General features: G+C 48.8%; 1 protein-coding gene across 3 annotated transcripts in view; it reads right to left on the minus strand.

Moving 5' to 3' along the window:
• Window positions 1–17326, minus strand: part of LOC135912784 (3-oxoacyl-[acyl-carrier-protein] reductase FabG-like) — a 98416-nt gene that overhangs the window by 15739 nt on the left and 65351 nt on the right. For all 3 annotated transcript variants that reach the window (XM_065445333.2, XM_065445331.2, XM_065445332.2), the window contains exons 6-7: window positions 16043–16112; window positions 2818–2854 (exon numbers count right to left, since the gene is read on the minus strand). In XM_065445333.2, coding sequence (XP_065301405.1) covers window positions 2818–2854; window positions 16043–16112 — 107 coding nt within the window. The remainder of the gene's footprint in view (window positions 1–2817; window positions 2855–16042; window positions 16113–17326) is intronic.

The raw sequence follows: 17326 nt of genomic DNA on the forward strand, positions 1-17326 counted from the left end.
CGCTATCCAGAGCATAGCTGCAGGAGTCACAAATACAATTGAAACTCCATAAAAATGCGCAACGAAGAAGTTTGTATGTAGGCTTCTCCTGCATGAGCAGCACAGGTGGAAAGAAAGATCTTTAAATTATTGAACGAACGACGATAAGCGGCTCCAGTACGGTGAGGACACGCGCGCCGCTTTTAGCGGCTGGAGTCTGAGGGCGAAGGAAATGTAGCGCATTGATTCCACAAAGTGTTTCAGCATACGTTTAAAGCGATAGCGTTAAGGAGCTCGTGTCGCAGAAAAGCCGGTGTCTTCGGCGTCGGCTGCGTTGGCCGTGAGCAAATAACATGGCGAAAGGCAATTCCAAAATAAAAAGAACTTGCAAGATGGGAACCCAACCAGGGTCTCCGGTGTGTGAGACGGAGACGCTACCACTCAGCCATGAGTTCGATGCTTCAAAGCGGGGCAAAAGCACCTCTAGTGAATGCGGTGCTGCCTTAGAAACGCGCTGTAGAAAGTTATACTGCACCCGCCGTGGTTGCTCAGTGGCTATGGTGTTGGGCTGCTGAGCACGAGGTCGCGGGATCGAATCCCGGCCGCGGCGGCCGCATTTCGATGGGGGCGAAATGCGAAAACACCCGTGTACTTAGATTTAGGTGCACGTTAAAGAACCCCAGGTGGTCAAAATTTCCGGAGTCCTCCACTACGGCGTGCCTCATAATCAGAAAGTGGTTTTGGCACGTAAAACCCCAAATATTATTAAAGTTATACTGCGGTGTATATCGGTAAATATGAGCATGTAAATTACAGAAGTCGTAGTTAAATGCGTAGCGAAGTACGTTTCCGCTACATTTCTTCTGCGCTTGGAAAGCACGCAGAGCCATCTTGCGGCAAACACAGAAGACCCCCTCCTCGCAATGTACGGCGCTGCCCCGACAGCTGGCGCGCCACACGCCCGCTTCTAGAGGACGATATGATCGAGGCGTCAGCCCCAGGTTCGCATCCGCCTTCATGGTGCGTAGCGGCCCGGCTGTCCGTGCCGATCACTACGTTTCACTCGTGTAGATCGTTTCTCCCTTCGAGACACCGAGTTCATTGGTTCGCTCCGCTTTCTCAGGCGTACGTTTCGTCTTTGTGTGACTTAAGAGCATGCCGAGCCAATGAGTGGGCGGTGCGAACGCGGTGCGATAGCGATATCGCGTTCCACTCTTGAAGGCCAGGCTTAAGCGTTCTCCAATATTTTTTGAACGCTTAATTTTGATTCAATTTAGGTTCCTTGCTTGCCTGTAGGATTGCCGGCTTTTCCAGACTTAGTATCCTAAAATTCTGACAAATTCTGGGTTCACCTTAGTAGAAATGGCACAAAACAGGACAACAAACAATAGTAAATTAGTACAATTTACACGAGAATGAATCAGTACCAGCTATGCAAACAAAACGGTCTACCCAAATTTTGGCGTTTCACGGGGAAGAAACTCGATATATTACTTTAATGCATGCCGTAGCAGGAGGCCCCGGAGTAACTCTGGCCACTTGGGGTTCTTTGGCACTGACCTATAAGTAAGTAAGCGAGCGTTTTTGAACTTCGTTATCATTGAAAACGCAACTTCGAGCTCATGAGGGCGGCGCCATATGCTCTGAGGAATAATTCTCGTTTAGGACACAAACAGATCCACGGATGGCATCTTTACAAATCTTTAAATTACCACTACAATCAGCGCTTTCTTGTATCGTTCCACTGCGCACAATTGCATGCATGACAAGTCCCACATGAAAAAGAATATAGTTTCATTTTCGTGTTTACCGCAAAAGGCCACTCTATTCAATAATGTCCCGGCTTTAATAGAACCGATACATGGGCGGTTTGGTGTACATTCATCTTCAGAACAAAGTGCCGATACAGAAGAGACGAAGTGAAGCGAAAACCAGCGCCAGTCATTCCAACACTCTAAAGATGAATGTACTGCCATGGAGGCAGGATAAATAAATATAAAAAATAAAGAAAGACGCGGCCTGCCGTGTGCATCGGAGATGGTGTTGGTTGATTGGATAGTAGGGGTTTAATGGCGCAAAGACTACTCAAGGCATGCTGTGCCAATCACAAGACAATAGAAAACACAACATTGAACAGGTAAACCTGCGTAACTAGCCAGTTGTCCCTAAAAACAGAAACAAGTTAGTAAATAGCACTAGCCAGCCATATGCTACCAATAGCGCAGGGCGTATAGGAATAGTCAGCCGGTGACTATTGTGTGGGATCAGCATAGAAAATGCGTCGGGAACGCGCTTGGAACGCCGTAGCCCGACGCGTCCCATGCCCGCTAACTAGCGCTGTTCGTCCCTCTTGAGCGGCCGAGAATGCAACTATGATGGCCGTCACGTTCGCTCCCATTGCAGCCATCCTGACGCAGCACTACGTAACGCAGCACTACGTGACGCAGTCGTACGTTATTTACCCCCAAACTACCCCTACACTACCTTTGAATGAACTCTTTTTGAAATGTTCACCTTCCTACGAAAGCCTTCTACCGTTGTCGCATTTCAGCTTTCAATTGCCATAGAATATGGCGTACACATGCACGCGTGGATGCCATGCATGGGCCCTCAGAACACACACTGGTGCTCTTGATGCTCAGTGCACTTGTGGGAGGCTACTATATACACGGAGGGAATGCGAGACGTGCTAACGTTCGCAATATTTCATGACCAGCGAGGTCTGTTCGTTGCATTTCCTGCGTAGATCCTGCGCATGCGATGGAGCGAACGGTTGCCAAGCACAACGAAGTCATCATAAAGAAGACCAAAAACGGAAACATAGTATATTTCACTTACTTGACGGTGTTCACGCGCACCCCAAATGGCGCATTCTCTGTAAAAAGATAACACGCAAAAATGAAATAAATTTGCGAACAACCTCTACTATTGAAGTGTCATCAGTAACAAGAAGGGATGAATTAACAGCGTGGATGACTACTACTGAATCACTAACTCGATGTGGCTCACTGCATTGTCACTAGCTGGATGAACGGATAAATTCGCCATTCAGAGAGGTTATGTATTTGCGTTCATCTTGGCTAAGGGTCACACCATTCAGGTTTTAAGGCTCTAATTCATCCTAGACGAACTGTGTGATAGCGGACGATGAATAAATTAATGAGACGAGTGAGCGCTCATGCTTAATTATTGACTCTATTGATAAAAAGACATAAAATATAAGATATTTACAAAAAAAAACTAAACTTCAAACTTGCGTTACAAGTCCTCGAGGCAAATTGAAAAAAAAAAATTGGAAGAGGCCTAGGTCTCAAATCTGCTGAGCGCAAATAAGATTTATTCCTCCTCCTGCTCTTGTCAATTATTTGCACAGAAACAGCATGCATAGTCAAAAACAGACAAAAAAATGAATCCAGTCTAAGTGCAAGAAAGGGAGACAAAACGTTATTAAACGTTATTGCCAAAGTCAAGGGAGGCCGGGACCGGGAGACAAGTCCCACTGCAGCCCCTTTCCTCAGGCGGAGGCCAGATCTTGAGATTTGGCGGCGTCGTCGGCCAGCCGCACTGCCCAGACTTCGTCCTCTGGGCATGCACTGAGGAGGGGGAGGGGAGGGGGGGCGTGCTGTCTTTAATGAAGTGTGCCACTGCGGGACATGCCCAGTTAATGGCTTTGACGGAACACGGTTATAGCGCGCGTTTTGAGGACAATACGGTCGAGGTCGGCGCGAGCCGCCCCACACGCTTTGCATTGTGGTGCGCAAGCATCTGCGTAGATGTGAGTGCACAGCGAGTGTGTGAGGATTGTGCGCGTCTGTAGTAGTCGCCATGTTGTCGACTAGTGCTATTTAGTGACTTGACTGGAGGTGCGTACTTAATTCTTGCCTTACAGTAATGCAGCAGGATTTGACGATATACAACCATTCTGCCTCCCGCGTGGCAGCGTCAGGAGACGACTGCTTCATCTTCAGTCTTCTGGGGTGCAGGTTGTCGGGGGGGGGGGGGGGGGGAGCTTTCGCTGCTCTGATGACGGGTGACGCGCGCGGTGAACGATTTCTCGAGCAGCGTCGTGAGTAACTTCGTGACCGGCATTTGTGCGAAAGCGGGTTTTCCTCATTTGAGTACATGTGTTCTTTCCATGAGCAATTGTGTGACAAGATTATACCTCAACGTCGATGTACTCGGAGCATCTCCACAACATGTGTCGCTTTTCTGTGCGGTACTTTGTGCCATGTAATTGCGTACGTGACTTACTGATATTCTAGTACCAATAAAGTAAGTTGTGCGGCTAGTGGGTGCAGGTTTTGGACCACAAACGTGGCGCAGCAATAAGGACGCGCACAGTGCTGGGCAGTATAGCAGATACATGTATCTTTGGTGATCTCTTAGATACTCTTTGAGTATATTGTATCTTGATCATGATGCATCTAGGCAGGCGTGTGCCCTAAGATACAAAATACTGCTATCGAAACATCACCGTGCGAAACTATAAACGTTGGCTGAACTCTTCTTCTCAAGCTGATACCGCTGCCACTAGGCCACATGAATAAGTGAATAATTTGGTAACGAACACTTTACGCCAGCACATAAGTAGAATTTTATAGGTCATTGTAGCTTTACGCACTCTCTGTATACCCGATGCGTCACAGAAAAAATGTCGCTACCAGCGTTGTTGCTGCTGTACACTTATCCGGTGATTGGGTAATGCGTAAATGGTAATACACTTACGGATAAAGTAAAACACCACAGCGGTATTTGCGCTATCGTGCAGATGGTTCTTATTGATGTTCTAGTAATTATACTCCGTTTCAGTCTTCAAGCGCAATGCTGTGGAGGCTAGAGAAACATTTTGATGTGGTTGCGTCCATACTCATAAATACTTCATTGTTCAATATCAATTGTGCGAAGCTGCCCTTTATATAGGCTCAGTATTAAATGAAAAGAAAAAATTATTTAATGCATGGAAACAAAGTATCGTATACGGCTATCTAATGCGCCATTTTAGATCAATTTGTTTTTCGTTACGTTTGCTTTCGCTTCTTTATTGGCAGCTCCTCCCGGCAGGACAGTCTGCGGAAGCAGGCATTTTGTGTGTTGCAAGACCACGTACCCGAGCACACGAGGGTTCGACCCTCCCGCATTTAACCATGCGTGGCTTAGTCGTGTTCGGAGAAAAGAGGATCCTGGGGGTTGAGCCAAAGCTGAGTGTTTGGGCATTTAAGGCTCTTCGGCGGAGGCAACACAATCCCTTGGAACCCGCCGTGGTTGCTCAGTGGCTATGGTGTTAGGCTGCTGAGCACTAGATCGCGGGATCAAATCCCGCACACGGCAGCCGCATTTCAATGGGGGCGGAACGCGAAAACACCCGTGTACCCAGCTTTATGTGAACGTTAAAGAACCCCAGGCGGTCGAAATTTTCGGTGTCCTCCACTACGGCATGCCTCATGATCAGAAAGTGGTTTTGGCACATAACACCTCATAATTTAAATAAAACACACCCCTTTGGCTTCGGCTTCACGTAGACGGCATTCCCCGACTGACCCACCAGGGGTAAATCGGTAGTGGTCTTTTCCTGTCCTCCTCTGCCTTTGTTTTCTTGTCCTGCTCTGCTTCCTCTGTCTTTCTCCCGCATTTTCACTATTTACTGTCCCCCTCTCCTTATATCCTTTTACTTCCGATTCTCCAGGCCGCAAGGGTTAACCTCGTGGGACCTAGCCACTCTCTGTTATTCATATGTGGTCATAGCAGTGGTGTACAGCTTGCGTATGCAGGGCCTGTCTTCAGGTTTCGCAGCGTCCCCTGGTGCGGCTCCTTGGTGGGTGGCTAGAGCTGGTGCAGAAAAATTTATCAATACCTATGCTACGCTCGTCTGTCCCACTGCCTGGTCGCCCTCAGAAACGAGGGTGCCCCGAAGAAGTGTTCAAGTTCTTTGGCCGAAATATTGACAACTTTCCACGATTTAATGTAATGCATTCTGAAAAAAAAGCAGCGACATTTACCTGACCTTTTCTGGTTGCGAAAACCGTGAGTGATGTTTTTGGTCCCGGTTATAAACTCTCAAAGTTGGCAAACGGCGAGCTTCTGGAGCTCTGCTATGAGAAGCAACACAAAAAGCTAACTATTCTTGTTTCTTTCGGGGGCATTCCAGTGAGTTTCACCCCTCACCGTTCTGGGAATATCATTCGTAGCGTCATTTGCGATGATGATCCGATGGAGTTTACTCAGAGGGAACTTTTGGAGGGATGAAGTGACCAGAACGTCATAAATGTGACAGCTAAGATGTGGCGTGATGGTAAAGTGCTCCGAAACCAAACATCAAATTCTAACATTCGATTCAAGTGCGCTTCACGAAATCATCGAGACAGATTATCTGCAGTTTCGTGTCACACCATATATCTCGAATCCCGAATCCCCTGCTTTGCTTCAAGTGCCACAGGTTTGGCCAGAATTCTCAGAATTGCCGAAGCCGACTAACCTGCGCCAAATGCACCCGTGCACTTCCGTCCGAATCATGTGAGAATGCTCCACACTTTGTGAATTGGGATGCTGAGCACGCTGCATACTCGCCGTCCCACCCATCATGGAAGAAAGAGAAAGACATCGCTACAATTAAAGTTAAAGAGAATATATCATTGAAGGAGGCACAAAGTCGGGTGTCTAATCCGTCGAAGTGAAGCGTCAAGGGGCGGCGTCACAACGATCCCCAGGCGGCTGTCCGGACCACGCACCGTGAGCCGGCGGTGACTCCATCCGTCCCCTCGGCGGCAGCGGCTAGCACTGCTCAGCCATTCCAGAACATGGGGCCGTCGACCTCCGAGCTGGTGGCCTCAAGTGTCTCGTCCCTTGAGAAGAGACCCTCTCATCAAACATACCGCTCACAAGAGCGGGTGTCCAGCGTCTTGGAACAGGCGAACACCCGTTCAGAAGGCGCCCTTAGCACCGCAAGAGTGGCGCAAATCTCCGGACCGCTCCAAAAAAGACAAATCTCACATCACGGCGCCAGGAAAGGGCCCTGTGAGCTAACTCCTTTTTCTTAAACACACAGTACAAAAGACCACATTAAACATGGATACACATATATTACGCTGGAGTGTCAGAGGTTTCCTCCACAACCTTGATGGCATCAAAGAATTCCTACATAAGTGTAACGCAAAGGTGCTGTGTGCTCAAGAGACACATTTAAAGCACACGTAAACAAATTTCCTTCGACAATATGCTATCTTTCTTGAATACCGCGATGGCACTGTCGAGTCATCTGGCGGTGTGGCTATTACAGTCGACAGAGCTGTTGTCTGCCGGGAATTAAAACTTCGTACGCCCCAATAGAGTAGTCCCTGTCAGCTCTGTTTACGCTCCTCCTGATTATCAACTTAACCAAACCAAATTTCGAAACTACATACACTACATAGACTTCGGGTGCCATACGTAGTTTTCGGAAATCTAAACGCACATAACATTTTTTGGGGAGACCCTCGCTTTGATGTCAGAGGACGGCTAATAAAAAAACATCCTATTCTCTTCCAATGCTTGCTTTCTTCACAATGAAAAAAAACGATATTCTACAGCCCTACACACAAAACCTTTGCTTCCATAGACGTAAGCAATATATCCAGTACAATTGTTCCTTATCTGGTCTGCGATGTGATTAATAACTCTTATGAACATGATCACTTCGCCGTTGTTCCAGACTTACGGAACAACCTGAATGCTCTGCACACGTTCCATGGTGACAGGTGGATTCGGTCGACTGGACGCGGTATCATAAACACATCTGCCCTTCGATGACGCCCGTGATATTAGCATAGACGACGCAGAAGCATACCTAACAGCGTTTGTAATTCATGCTGCATCGCTATACATTCCCCAAGCAAACAGGTCACCTTCAAAACGACATATTCCCTGATGGAATGACGAGCGTAGGGAAGCACGGAAGAAGAAAACGAGGGCTTGAAATCTTCGACATAACTCCCAACAATAGAAAACATAATTAACTTCAAGGCGATTAAGTCACCAGGAAGAACACGCCGCCCTGCAAAGCGGGAAAGCTGGCAGAAATACATGAGTATACCAGCATGTCTTGTACAGACGAAAGAAAAGCATGCAACAGTGTAAACAAATTAAAAGGTCAACATTCTCATCCTCCACCGCCAGTAAATATCGAGAGAGATACCATCACAGATCAAGCTGATTTCCTAGGTGCACACTTAGAACATATATCCAGTTCATCCCACTATTCCGCCGCATCGATAAGATATCATCAACAAGCAGAGCTACTGCCCTTAGAACGGAAAATCATGCGAAACGAACCATATAATCAGCCATTTAGCAGGGCTGCGTTTCAGGCTTCACTGCCCCTGTAACCGACGGAATATTACACCACAGGATAAAAAACTTAAACCCTAAAACTCATCAAAACATTACTCTTTTAAATGCTATGTGGACTACAGGTTACATTCCGCCCGCTTGGAAACCAGCCATCGTAATCCCAATTCGCGGAGAGCGTAAGGGCCCTTCTTTAGCCGTCAGCTATTGACCCGAGGTCAATAGGTGACGGCATTGACAAATAGCAACAACAGTGACAAGCTGTTTGTGTAAACTATTTGATATAATGGTACATCGGCGCTTGATCTACTATCTTGAACATAACAAAATGCTAGATCCCCTTCATTGTGGATTCGGGGAAGATAGATCGAGTGTAGACCACATTGTCCCTATGGAGGCGAACGTCCGGGATGCCTTCACTCACAAGCAATTTTTCCTATCAGCATTTCTTCTCATGGAGAAGGCCTGCGATACTACCAGGCGCCTTGATTTTCTCCGAGATTTGTCTGGAAGGGGCATCCACGGCAAGCTGTTGAGCGTCATTGAAAATTATCTATGTGATAGAACAATATGTGTGAGAGTTAGCAGCGTCCTATCGCTACCATTCACTCAGGAGGCAGGTGCACACCGAGGTGTTGAGCTGTACCTGGTCATTGTAAAAAGGAATTGTTTGAATACTTTTATACCGAGCACCATGTTTCATGCTCGGCATGTGGTGTATGTGGCTCGGTATATGTGAACGATCTGCAAATTGGATTCAAATCATGTAATCTTTAAATCTGCGAGCGACAGGTACAGCTTGGCTTAAATAAACTGTGTAAGTGTGGGGTTGAGAATGGATTTAGTCTAAACGCACAGGAAAGTACCTGCATGCTCTTCTCAAATAAGAGTGAAATATTAGCCCACGCCGATATTTTCTGAGCAGAGAACGTCTATCTGTGAGCCCTCGAACTAAATTTCTAGGTGTAATCTAAGATTCCAAACTAACTTTCATCCGTTAACGGAAATATCTTAAAGAAAAATATCTCAAAACGATGAATCTACTAAAGCTTGTGGGGTCTGATGTGGGGATTCTCACACCGTACTCTTGGGACAAAGGAACGACAACACAGTAGTGCAAACAATCACAAGGGCATTTATTGCACCTTTCATACATCAATGCCTGCTAGCCGAGTTGCTATCCACAAAACATGCCAATGGGCGCGCGACAAATCTAGAAGTCCGACTCACCCCGTCCTCGCGAGCGAATATGTTCGCTCCATGCTGGATCCCAACGCCTGGTCGTTCGCGTGTATGGTCACGCGAATCGTGGCGTGTTCGAAGGCGGCCACGCGAGGCGGTCTCGCAGATGCATCGGTCGCCGCGCGCACGGAATGTCCGCGCTGTTCGGCGACCCGCCGGGGAAGCGTTGCTGCCGCACGTGCAGCGCGACCGTCCCGCTTCCTGTCTCGAACCCAAGAGAGCAAGCGCCTTCCTTTCGGCGCCCAAGTAACCTCGCGGCGGCGCGACGCTCGCGCCGTCTCTCGGACTGCGCTTCAACCACATCGGCCGCGCTGACGTCACGCAGGCCACGCGGCGAAGCGGGACCACAGGAGACGCGCTATGCGGGAAAAACATCAGGGGAGGCGCGAGGGTCGCGCATCCCCACATCCCCCCAACCTTAAATCACTTCTTATTCCGGCGAAACATGTGACACGGTCTAACATTAACCCGTGCTTCGCGAACAGGGTGGTACATGCAACAGTGGTCGCGCTGAGGAAATGTCCACACGCTGTCCATAACATGCGAGCCGACTGTCCTTGGGTACACCGCTGGCGTCCGCCGGTCACAGCAGCAGCTTTGCAGCCTCGATGGCACGATCCCAGGCCAGGACTCCGGAGACGACGACGCAGTAGTCGGTACGAGCAAGCGTCGCTCGCGCCGACTCGCCCTGCTGGCGGGAGCCCCAGTAGCTGTCGGTGACCGCCGGCTCTTTTGTCCGCCGCCGAGGGTTGTGAGCTGGATACAGGAGGCCGCCGAAGTCGCCGCGTCGAACTGGCCACAGCATCACCATCGCCCGCAGACGATGTGCAGGTGACGGCAAACCAGGGGTGACTCCAATCACACTGCGTAAACTCAACACACTCGGCAAACACTAAAGTAGTGCAAGGGAGAGGAATTCTCCATGCGTATCGCCCACGTGGTACGATGTTCAACTCGGCTAGCAAAAGATCGGGCAGCAACTCAGATGCTAAGTTCACGTGAACGAAGCTCGCTTTCTTGAGTCGAACGAGCAATTTCAATTCGTGCGAGGCTAAACAGAATGAGGGAAGCAACTTGCAACGCCTCAATGCCACGGTCCACCCGGTTGTGTCCCTCCACGTGCGACAGGCAGCTTCGTAAAGCCTTAGGCCTAAAGCGTCGCTACCCTGACAACAACCGGCATCCAAAAACAACACCCAAAATGGGCGCAAAACAGGCAGCCGCGAGGAGACGTCAGCTCTGTGAGCTGGTCCTACTCCGCTCGGTGCACACAGCATCCGAGTTGACGGCGCCCACCGTCCCAGACGGTATCGGAGCGCCCGGTGCCAGGCCGCAATACCAGTCAGCCCGTAGTGGCACCCGTGGCCCGCGGCCACCCGGCTCCCAGAGCCGCGACTTCATCTGAGTCAAAGAGACAGAAGAAGCTATTTACATAGGAAATTCGGACCACCCACGAGGCTTCCGTACTCACTCGCTTCAGGCTTGCCACTGCTCCGCGGGCGCTCAGCCTCGCTCTCCCAGGTTGCAGACCACGTGTCTCTCGTACCGACGAATGCCATTAAAAAAAAAAAACACTTGCGAAAAAGCTTAGTATGTTGACATGTTCAAACACACTACAGCAACCGCCGCCTCGCTCAAGAAAGCACGCCGCTGACGCTAGCGATCAAAATCCACGCTAGGCCTACGCTTCGGTTCAAACAAAGGTCTCGAACGAAGCAACACTTAAAATTATCGTCCGATGCCCCAAAAGCCCCACGTTGGGCGCCAGATGTGGGGTCTGATGTGGGGATTCTCACACCGTACTCTTGGGACAAAGGAACGACAACACAGTAGTGCAATCACAAGGGCATTTATTGCACCTTTCATACATCAATGCCTGCTAGCCAAGTTGCTATCCACAAAACATGCCAATGGGCGCGCGACAAATCTAGAAGTCCGACTCACCCCGTCCTCGCGAGCGAATATGTTCGTTCCATGCTGGATCCCAACGCCTGGTCGTTCGCGTGTATGGTCACGCGAATCGTGGCGTGTTCGAAGGCGGCCACGCGAGGCGATCTCGCAGATGCATCGGTCGCCGCGCGCACGGAATGTCCGCGCTGTTCGGCGACCCGCCGGGGAAGCGTTGCTGCCGCACGTGCAGCGCGACCGTCCCGCTTCCTGTCTCGAACCCAAGAGAGCAAGCGTCTTCCTTTCGGCGCCCAAGTAACCTCGCGGCGGCGCGACGCTCGCGCCGTCTCTCGGACTGCGCTTCAACCACATCGGCCGCGCTGACGTCATGCAGGCCACGCGGCGAAGCGGGACCACAGGAGACGCGCTATGCGGGAAAAACATCAGGGGAGGCGCGAGGGTCGCGCAACCCCACAAGCTTCTGTCACGCACATCTTGGGGAAGGGACAGGGGATAATTCCTGAGCTTGTATGAGAGTCCGATACCATCACGTCTTGACTACGGCGCAATTCTTTATCACTTTATGACCCCAGTGCATTAAAACTCTGGATTCTGTTCACTATCTGGGTATCCCCCTGGTTACAGGTGCCTTCAGGATTAGTCCTATAGTAAGCCAGTATGTAGAATCTGATCAATGGCCCCTACATCTCCCAAATACATATTTAAGATTATCCTACTCCCTGAAGGCAGCATCAAATGTTGAACTCCATGTCACTCAATTATTTGTGACGCATCCACTGCTAGGCTATATCGGAACCGCCTAGCTCTGAGGCCTCCTTTTCCCCTGCGTTTGGAAGCAACGGCAGTGGAAACGGTTGTCCCACTTAGAGAAAGCGTCATAATCACTCCTGCTCGCTTTCTACCACCCTGTGAATGGCAGGCCACAGAATTTGATATCTCTTCCATAGAAGTATCAAAACATGCATCTGAGACGCACATACGTTATCCCTTCCTCTAATTTCAAGAGAAGTACTCCTGCAAAGACTTTTACACAGATGCTTCCAAGTCTCCCTTGGGTGCGGCTTATGCAGCTGTGGGAGCGTCGTTGTCAACATCCTCTGCATTAAATCCACACACGAGTATATCATATTCATTGCGCAAGCGTAAGTGATACTCACAGCCATCAAACATATTGTTATGCATGAGGAAAACGAAGCCCGGTGTACATGCTTGCGGTCCCACGGGGGGGAAAGAAGAAGAAAATGACGCTGAGTTGCTCAACCAGCTCGCCGCTCTTGCGCTAACCTTCGCGACCTAAAATAAACGGCCCCCTTCATCCGTAAGGGTGATAAACAGTCTCCTTCACGCGTAACGAAGTGGTGGAGGCGCTGGGTAGCGCTCACAACAGCAGAACCGTCACTGCTGCAGCTTCATCGAAGCCTTGAACTTGCTGGCCTCCCGCAATCAGCCGTGACCATGTTCAACATGCCAGAAGAAGTAGCCGCTCCGAGGGCCGCGCCTAGCAGTCCACTGCCATACTACCGAGTTCCATCCACTTTCGGAAGAAAAGCAGGGGAAGATGTCGACAAGTGCTCGTCCACTACAAACGAGTGAGCAAGTACAACGGGTGGGATGCAAACGCTCAGCTCACGAATGTGGTGTTCTTGCTGACCTATACCGCCCACGTGTGGTACGAGAACCACGAGGGCGCACTTACGACATGGAAACATTTTGTTGATTAGTTAAATGCGTGTTGTGGGCCCTCAGTGACCAAAAAGAAGCGTGCAGAGCAGACACTGTCGCAACGGGCGCTGCCACCAGGTGAGACATGCACCACATATATCGAAGAAGTGTTAAACCTGTGTAAGGTGGTCCGTGCTTGCATGTCGGAAGAGGATAAAGTTGGACATTTGCTGAAAGGAGTGGCTGAGGGTGTGTACAATTTTCTAATTGGAAAGGAAAGCCTCAGTTATGTGTCCAACGTCATTCGGCATTGCAGAGCTTTTGAAACGCTCAAGATGCGTCGGATTACGCCAAAGTTTGGTCTATTGGCAAACATTACGGCGGTTGCCAGTGTGAACACGGGCCCTTGCCGCGACCTTCCTTCGACCATCTGACAGATTGTCCACGAGGAACTTTCCCGCCGCGAAGAGATGTTGTATTCAACTGCTGACCACCATGGCGTGTACATGTCACGTGAGGCTATGACAGCGCCACATTTGGCCCCATGGCAACCGATGGTTAGCGCAGCGGCCGTAGAGTACAGCGCAGCCCCACCATCGAGGATGGCAACACGCCCTCCGACTCCACACTATGACCAACACGCTCAGCGCACGCCTTCTCGACGCCCGATGTATCGTTGTGACACACGCCAATAACCAACCCACTGCACAAGGGCAAATGATAATATGCGGTTCATTGATGAACAACCAAGGTTTCTACCTTTCCCGATGTGCTACGCTTGTGGTGTCCCGGGTAATATATCGTGGTTTTCCCACCAGCGTATAACCATGGGGTATGACCACCCATCAAAGTTTTCTCATCCCTTCGTACGGCCACGCGGTCCCCGTTGCCAGCGCACGTAACACGTATCATCTGGCGACGAGTATTGGCTGATCAGCTCCCAGAATTCCTCCCCAGAATCTGACAGGAGTTTGACACCCCCACAGCAACGTCGCACTCCCCGTTCTCCCTCACCGCTGCATCGCACCGCGTCCCCTTCGTCACCGAAAAACTAGCTAGCGCGGCCGATGGAGGTGAGGTCGCTGGAGACGTGCTACTGACATAAATAGCTCCTGTGTTAATGCTTAAAAACAAACTGTGCGTTCTTGTAGCTAATGAGCCTGTGATGGCTCTGGTGGACACAGGTGCAACAATTTTGGTCATGAGTGTCTTCTTTAAAGACGTGTTAGTGCGAAAGGTTTTGGTCAAATGGGACGAAGATTCGAAGTTCTGTGGAGTGAGTGGCGAGCCGTTGCGACCTATCGGGGTGTGTAGTCCTGGCGTGTTTTTGGGAGGCCATGTTATTACTACAGAGTTTGTAATTATTCCTCGGTTGACTCATGATGTTATTCTCGGCATGGACTTCTTGCGGGAGTGTGGTGCTACTGTCGACTGCCGCACAGGGAAGGCACGCATAAGTGGTAGGATTCCCTCAGGACTCTTGGAGAACCCTGTAGATCGCGAAACTACACTGTGTGTTTGTAGTGAAGGTTCGTCTTGTGTGTCTTTTTTGTGTCCATGTCAGTCCGCTGCTTCACTAGCAAGGTATGATGAATTCATTATGTAGTTTAAGCTCAACGTGCCGTGCCAAGGGCCTCTTAAGCACCACCGCATAGACATATATACCAACCGGACCCCACCATACTCAAGTTATATTCTTTCAAAAAAATATTTTAATGGAGAGAATGTTGACATATTTTTCTTTGGAACATTAAGGAAACACACCACGTTGTTAGCGTCAGAAAAAAACATTTCATCTGAACTCCTGCATCCATCTTCAGAATAGCGTAATACTGTACAGTACAATGCGATGGCGTCCGTAATTGTGCATTCACGCGTTAGTGCAATGTCGTGGTGGAGTGGCCATGAGGTGGTTTTGAATTGGAACAATTTATCTTTCTTCCATAAAAGCACCTTCCATATGTCCTCTTGGCACTCTTCAAAGCGGCAATGTTATTTTTAGAAGTTAATAGCACAAAAGAAATATTTCAATGCTGCTCTAACTAAAAAACGAGACGGACAATTTGCTTCAATGCATAGCCGTCACCGTCCCTGTTATTTACCATGAAATTATCTAGAACCAGTCCAACCACCATTATGCCAGGAAAGCAAAACGATTCAACAGCTGAAACATCCCCTTGTAAACTGCAATGCTGATGTGTATGTGTGGAGAGAAAAGTTTCAGCTGGCAAAGAGAACAGGCAAGAACTGGTAAATAGGGCAAAAATATCGGTATTAGGGTAGCAATGCGGAATGCAAGCAGGCTTTTCTGTCGATAGTATTGACGCTCCACTGTAACATCGTCACACAGACAGTAAATGTTTTCTTTTTTTTAAGTTGGAGACGACAGCCCAAGCATTGCTCTAAAAGTGGTGTAGAGAGATCTAAAGCCGAGCCTTTCCTGAATTGGGGGTGTTGAGTCGCTCATTCTGAAGAGCAGCAACTCGCAGCGCGGGAACTCGTCGACCAAATACGAGTTCTGCAAAGCGAGAGCGCTAATGGCCAGGCTATTCAGGCAGAAGCGTCACTTTTAAAGGCATTGAAGCAGCGGTGCATGGGTACTCTGCCATTAGGTCACCATCAGACCGATTTTAACGATGACCTCAAAATCATGGACAATCTTTTACGTATGCGAGAGCCATCGGATGCAACCATTCTTTTGCGCAACTCCATAGGCTCTTTGTCACCCGGGCCAATCTTAGGGGTGGGACATTTCGCTGTACTTGAAATGACAGCGAGTCGCTCTTGTCTCTGTCCACCCGAGCTCAACATGTTATCCATAGTAAATGTTTGTCTCCCGAGTATGTATTGGCGCGGAGCGCGCGTTGCAGCAGCTACGCGCGTTGCCCTCACGCGGAGGCGTGCAGTTTGTTGGGTGGCCATGCTCACTTACCTAGTGCTGCGCATCGGGACAGGTGATCCAGTGCGGCCTTCGTTACGCAGTAAGGTGTTGCGACGTTGACCTACGTGGAGAGACGATTGAAAATTTGATGAGCACGAACCCCGTGTCGTCAAAAAATTACTAGTACCACCTTTCCTGTATTCACAACGCCTAAAGGCATGGATATTAGGGCCAAAAATAATAACAAATCGAACGCACGATCGAACGCATGATCGAACGCATGTTATCGCGTACAAACTTTGCGCGCCTTTTTTGTCCTTAAAACCAAATTTGTCCAAAGCAGCCGATTTAATCGACAAATAATATCCCCAGCCTTGCATATGGATCTTTATTAGCAACTGTGCAAGTGTATAGAATGTTTTATTTTTGAGTGCCACCTAAACGCATTATGAACTGTGTGCTTACGGAATCCCTAGATATGACTTTCCTTTACTTATAAGGTCTCTACTCCTCTCTTCTGGTTTATTGAAGCTGCTGCACAATACCTACCGTGTACGTGTGAGTGAGTGAAGGTTACTTGGTTCTCATTATACCTTCCATAGCCAGCTTATGCGCATTTAGCTTTTTGCTTGTAGGGTGTTGTCTTATCTCTCCAGGTTTTAGTAGCACTGCAAGAACACGTAATTTTCATTGTGTACCTGTAATAGAGCGAAGCATAGCTCATATGTCTAGAACATACTGACACAAGTTGACCATAGGTATGCAGCATGTGTATGAAATTTCATTAGGCCAAATGGCAAAGTAACGTTCAATCTTTAAGGCGTACGTTAATCAGAAAAGCATAATAATGAGAACGCTAGGATCGTCGCTCACACCTCTGTAATTCTGTCGCCTGCCTCCACTTTTTTAACTGGCAGAATAAGAAAGACTTGGGCTAGAATAGTTTTATTGTTTTATTTCTTCTTTATATTGCTCGAATACACACCAGCTGAAATATTGAAGCATTTATCTAAAAACCAAACAAGATGCAGTAAGTCAAATATATTGTTGTTCAGCTGGTTGGCGGTCAATGTATGGCCAAAAACTGGTGTTTGGTACATGCTTTGGGAAGGTCAATTCGTGTTCGGGAAATTCACCTCTACGGGGATAAAAAATTACAGCTTGCTTAAACAATGAAAAAAAATCGCATTGGCGAGAGTATGACCCCCACGTGCGCAACGAGAAAGACGAAGTTGTGTCACGAAAACTTCTTCTGCTGCTCACAATTGACATATCTGTGAATGTCACTGGTCAGCCGAGACATAAACAGATGTAAATTGAGACGCACAGACCAAT

The sequence above is a fragment of the Dermacentor albipictus genome, chromosome 2 (genome assembly GCF_038994185.2).
Source record: "Dermacentor albipictus isolate Rhodes 1998 colony chromosome 2, USDA_Dalb.pri_finalv2, whole genome shotgun sequence".
In the NCBI taxonomy this organism is placed as follows: domain Eukaryota; kingdom Metazoa; phylum Arthropoda; class Arachnida; order Ixodida; family Ixodidae; genus Dermacentor; species Dermacentor albipictus.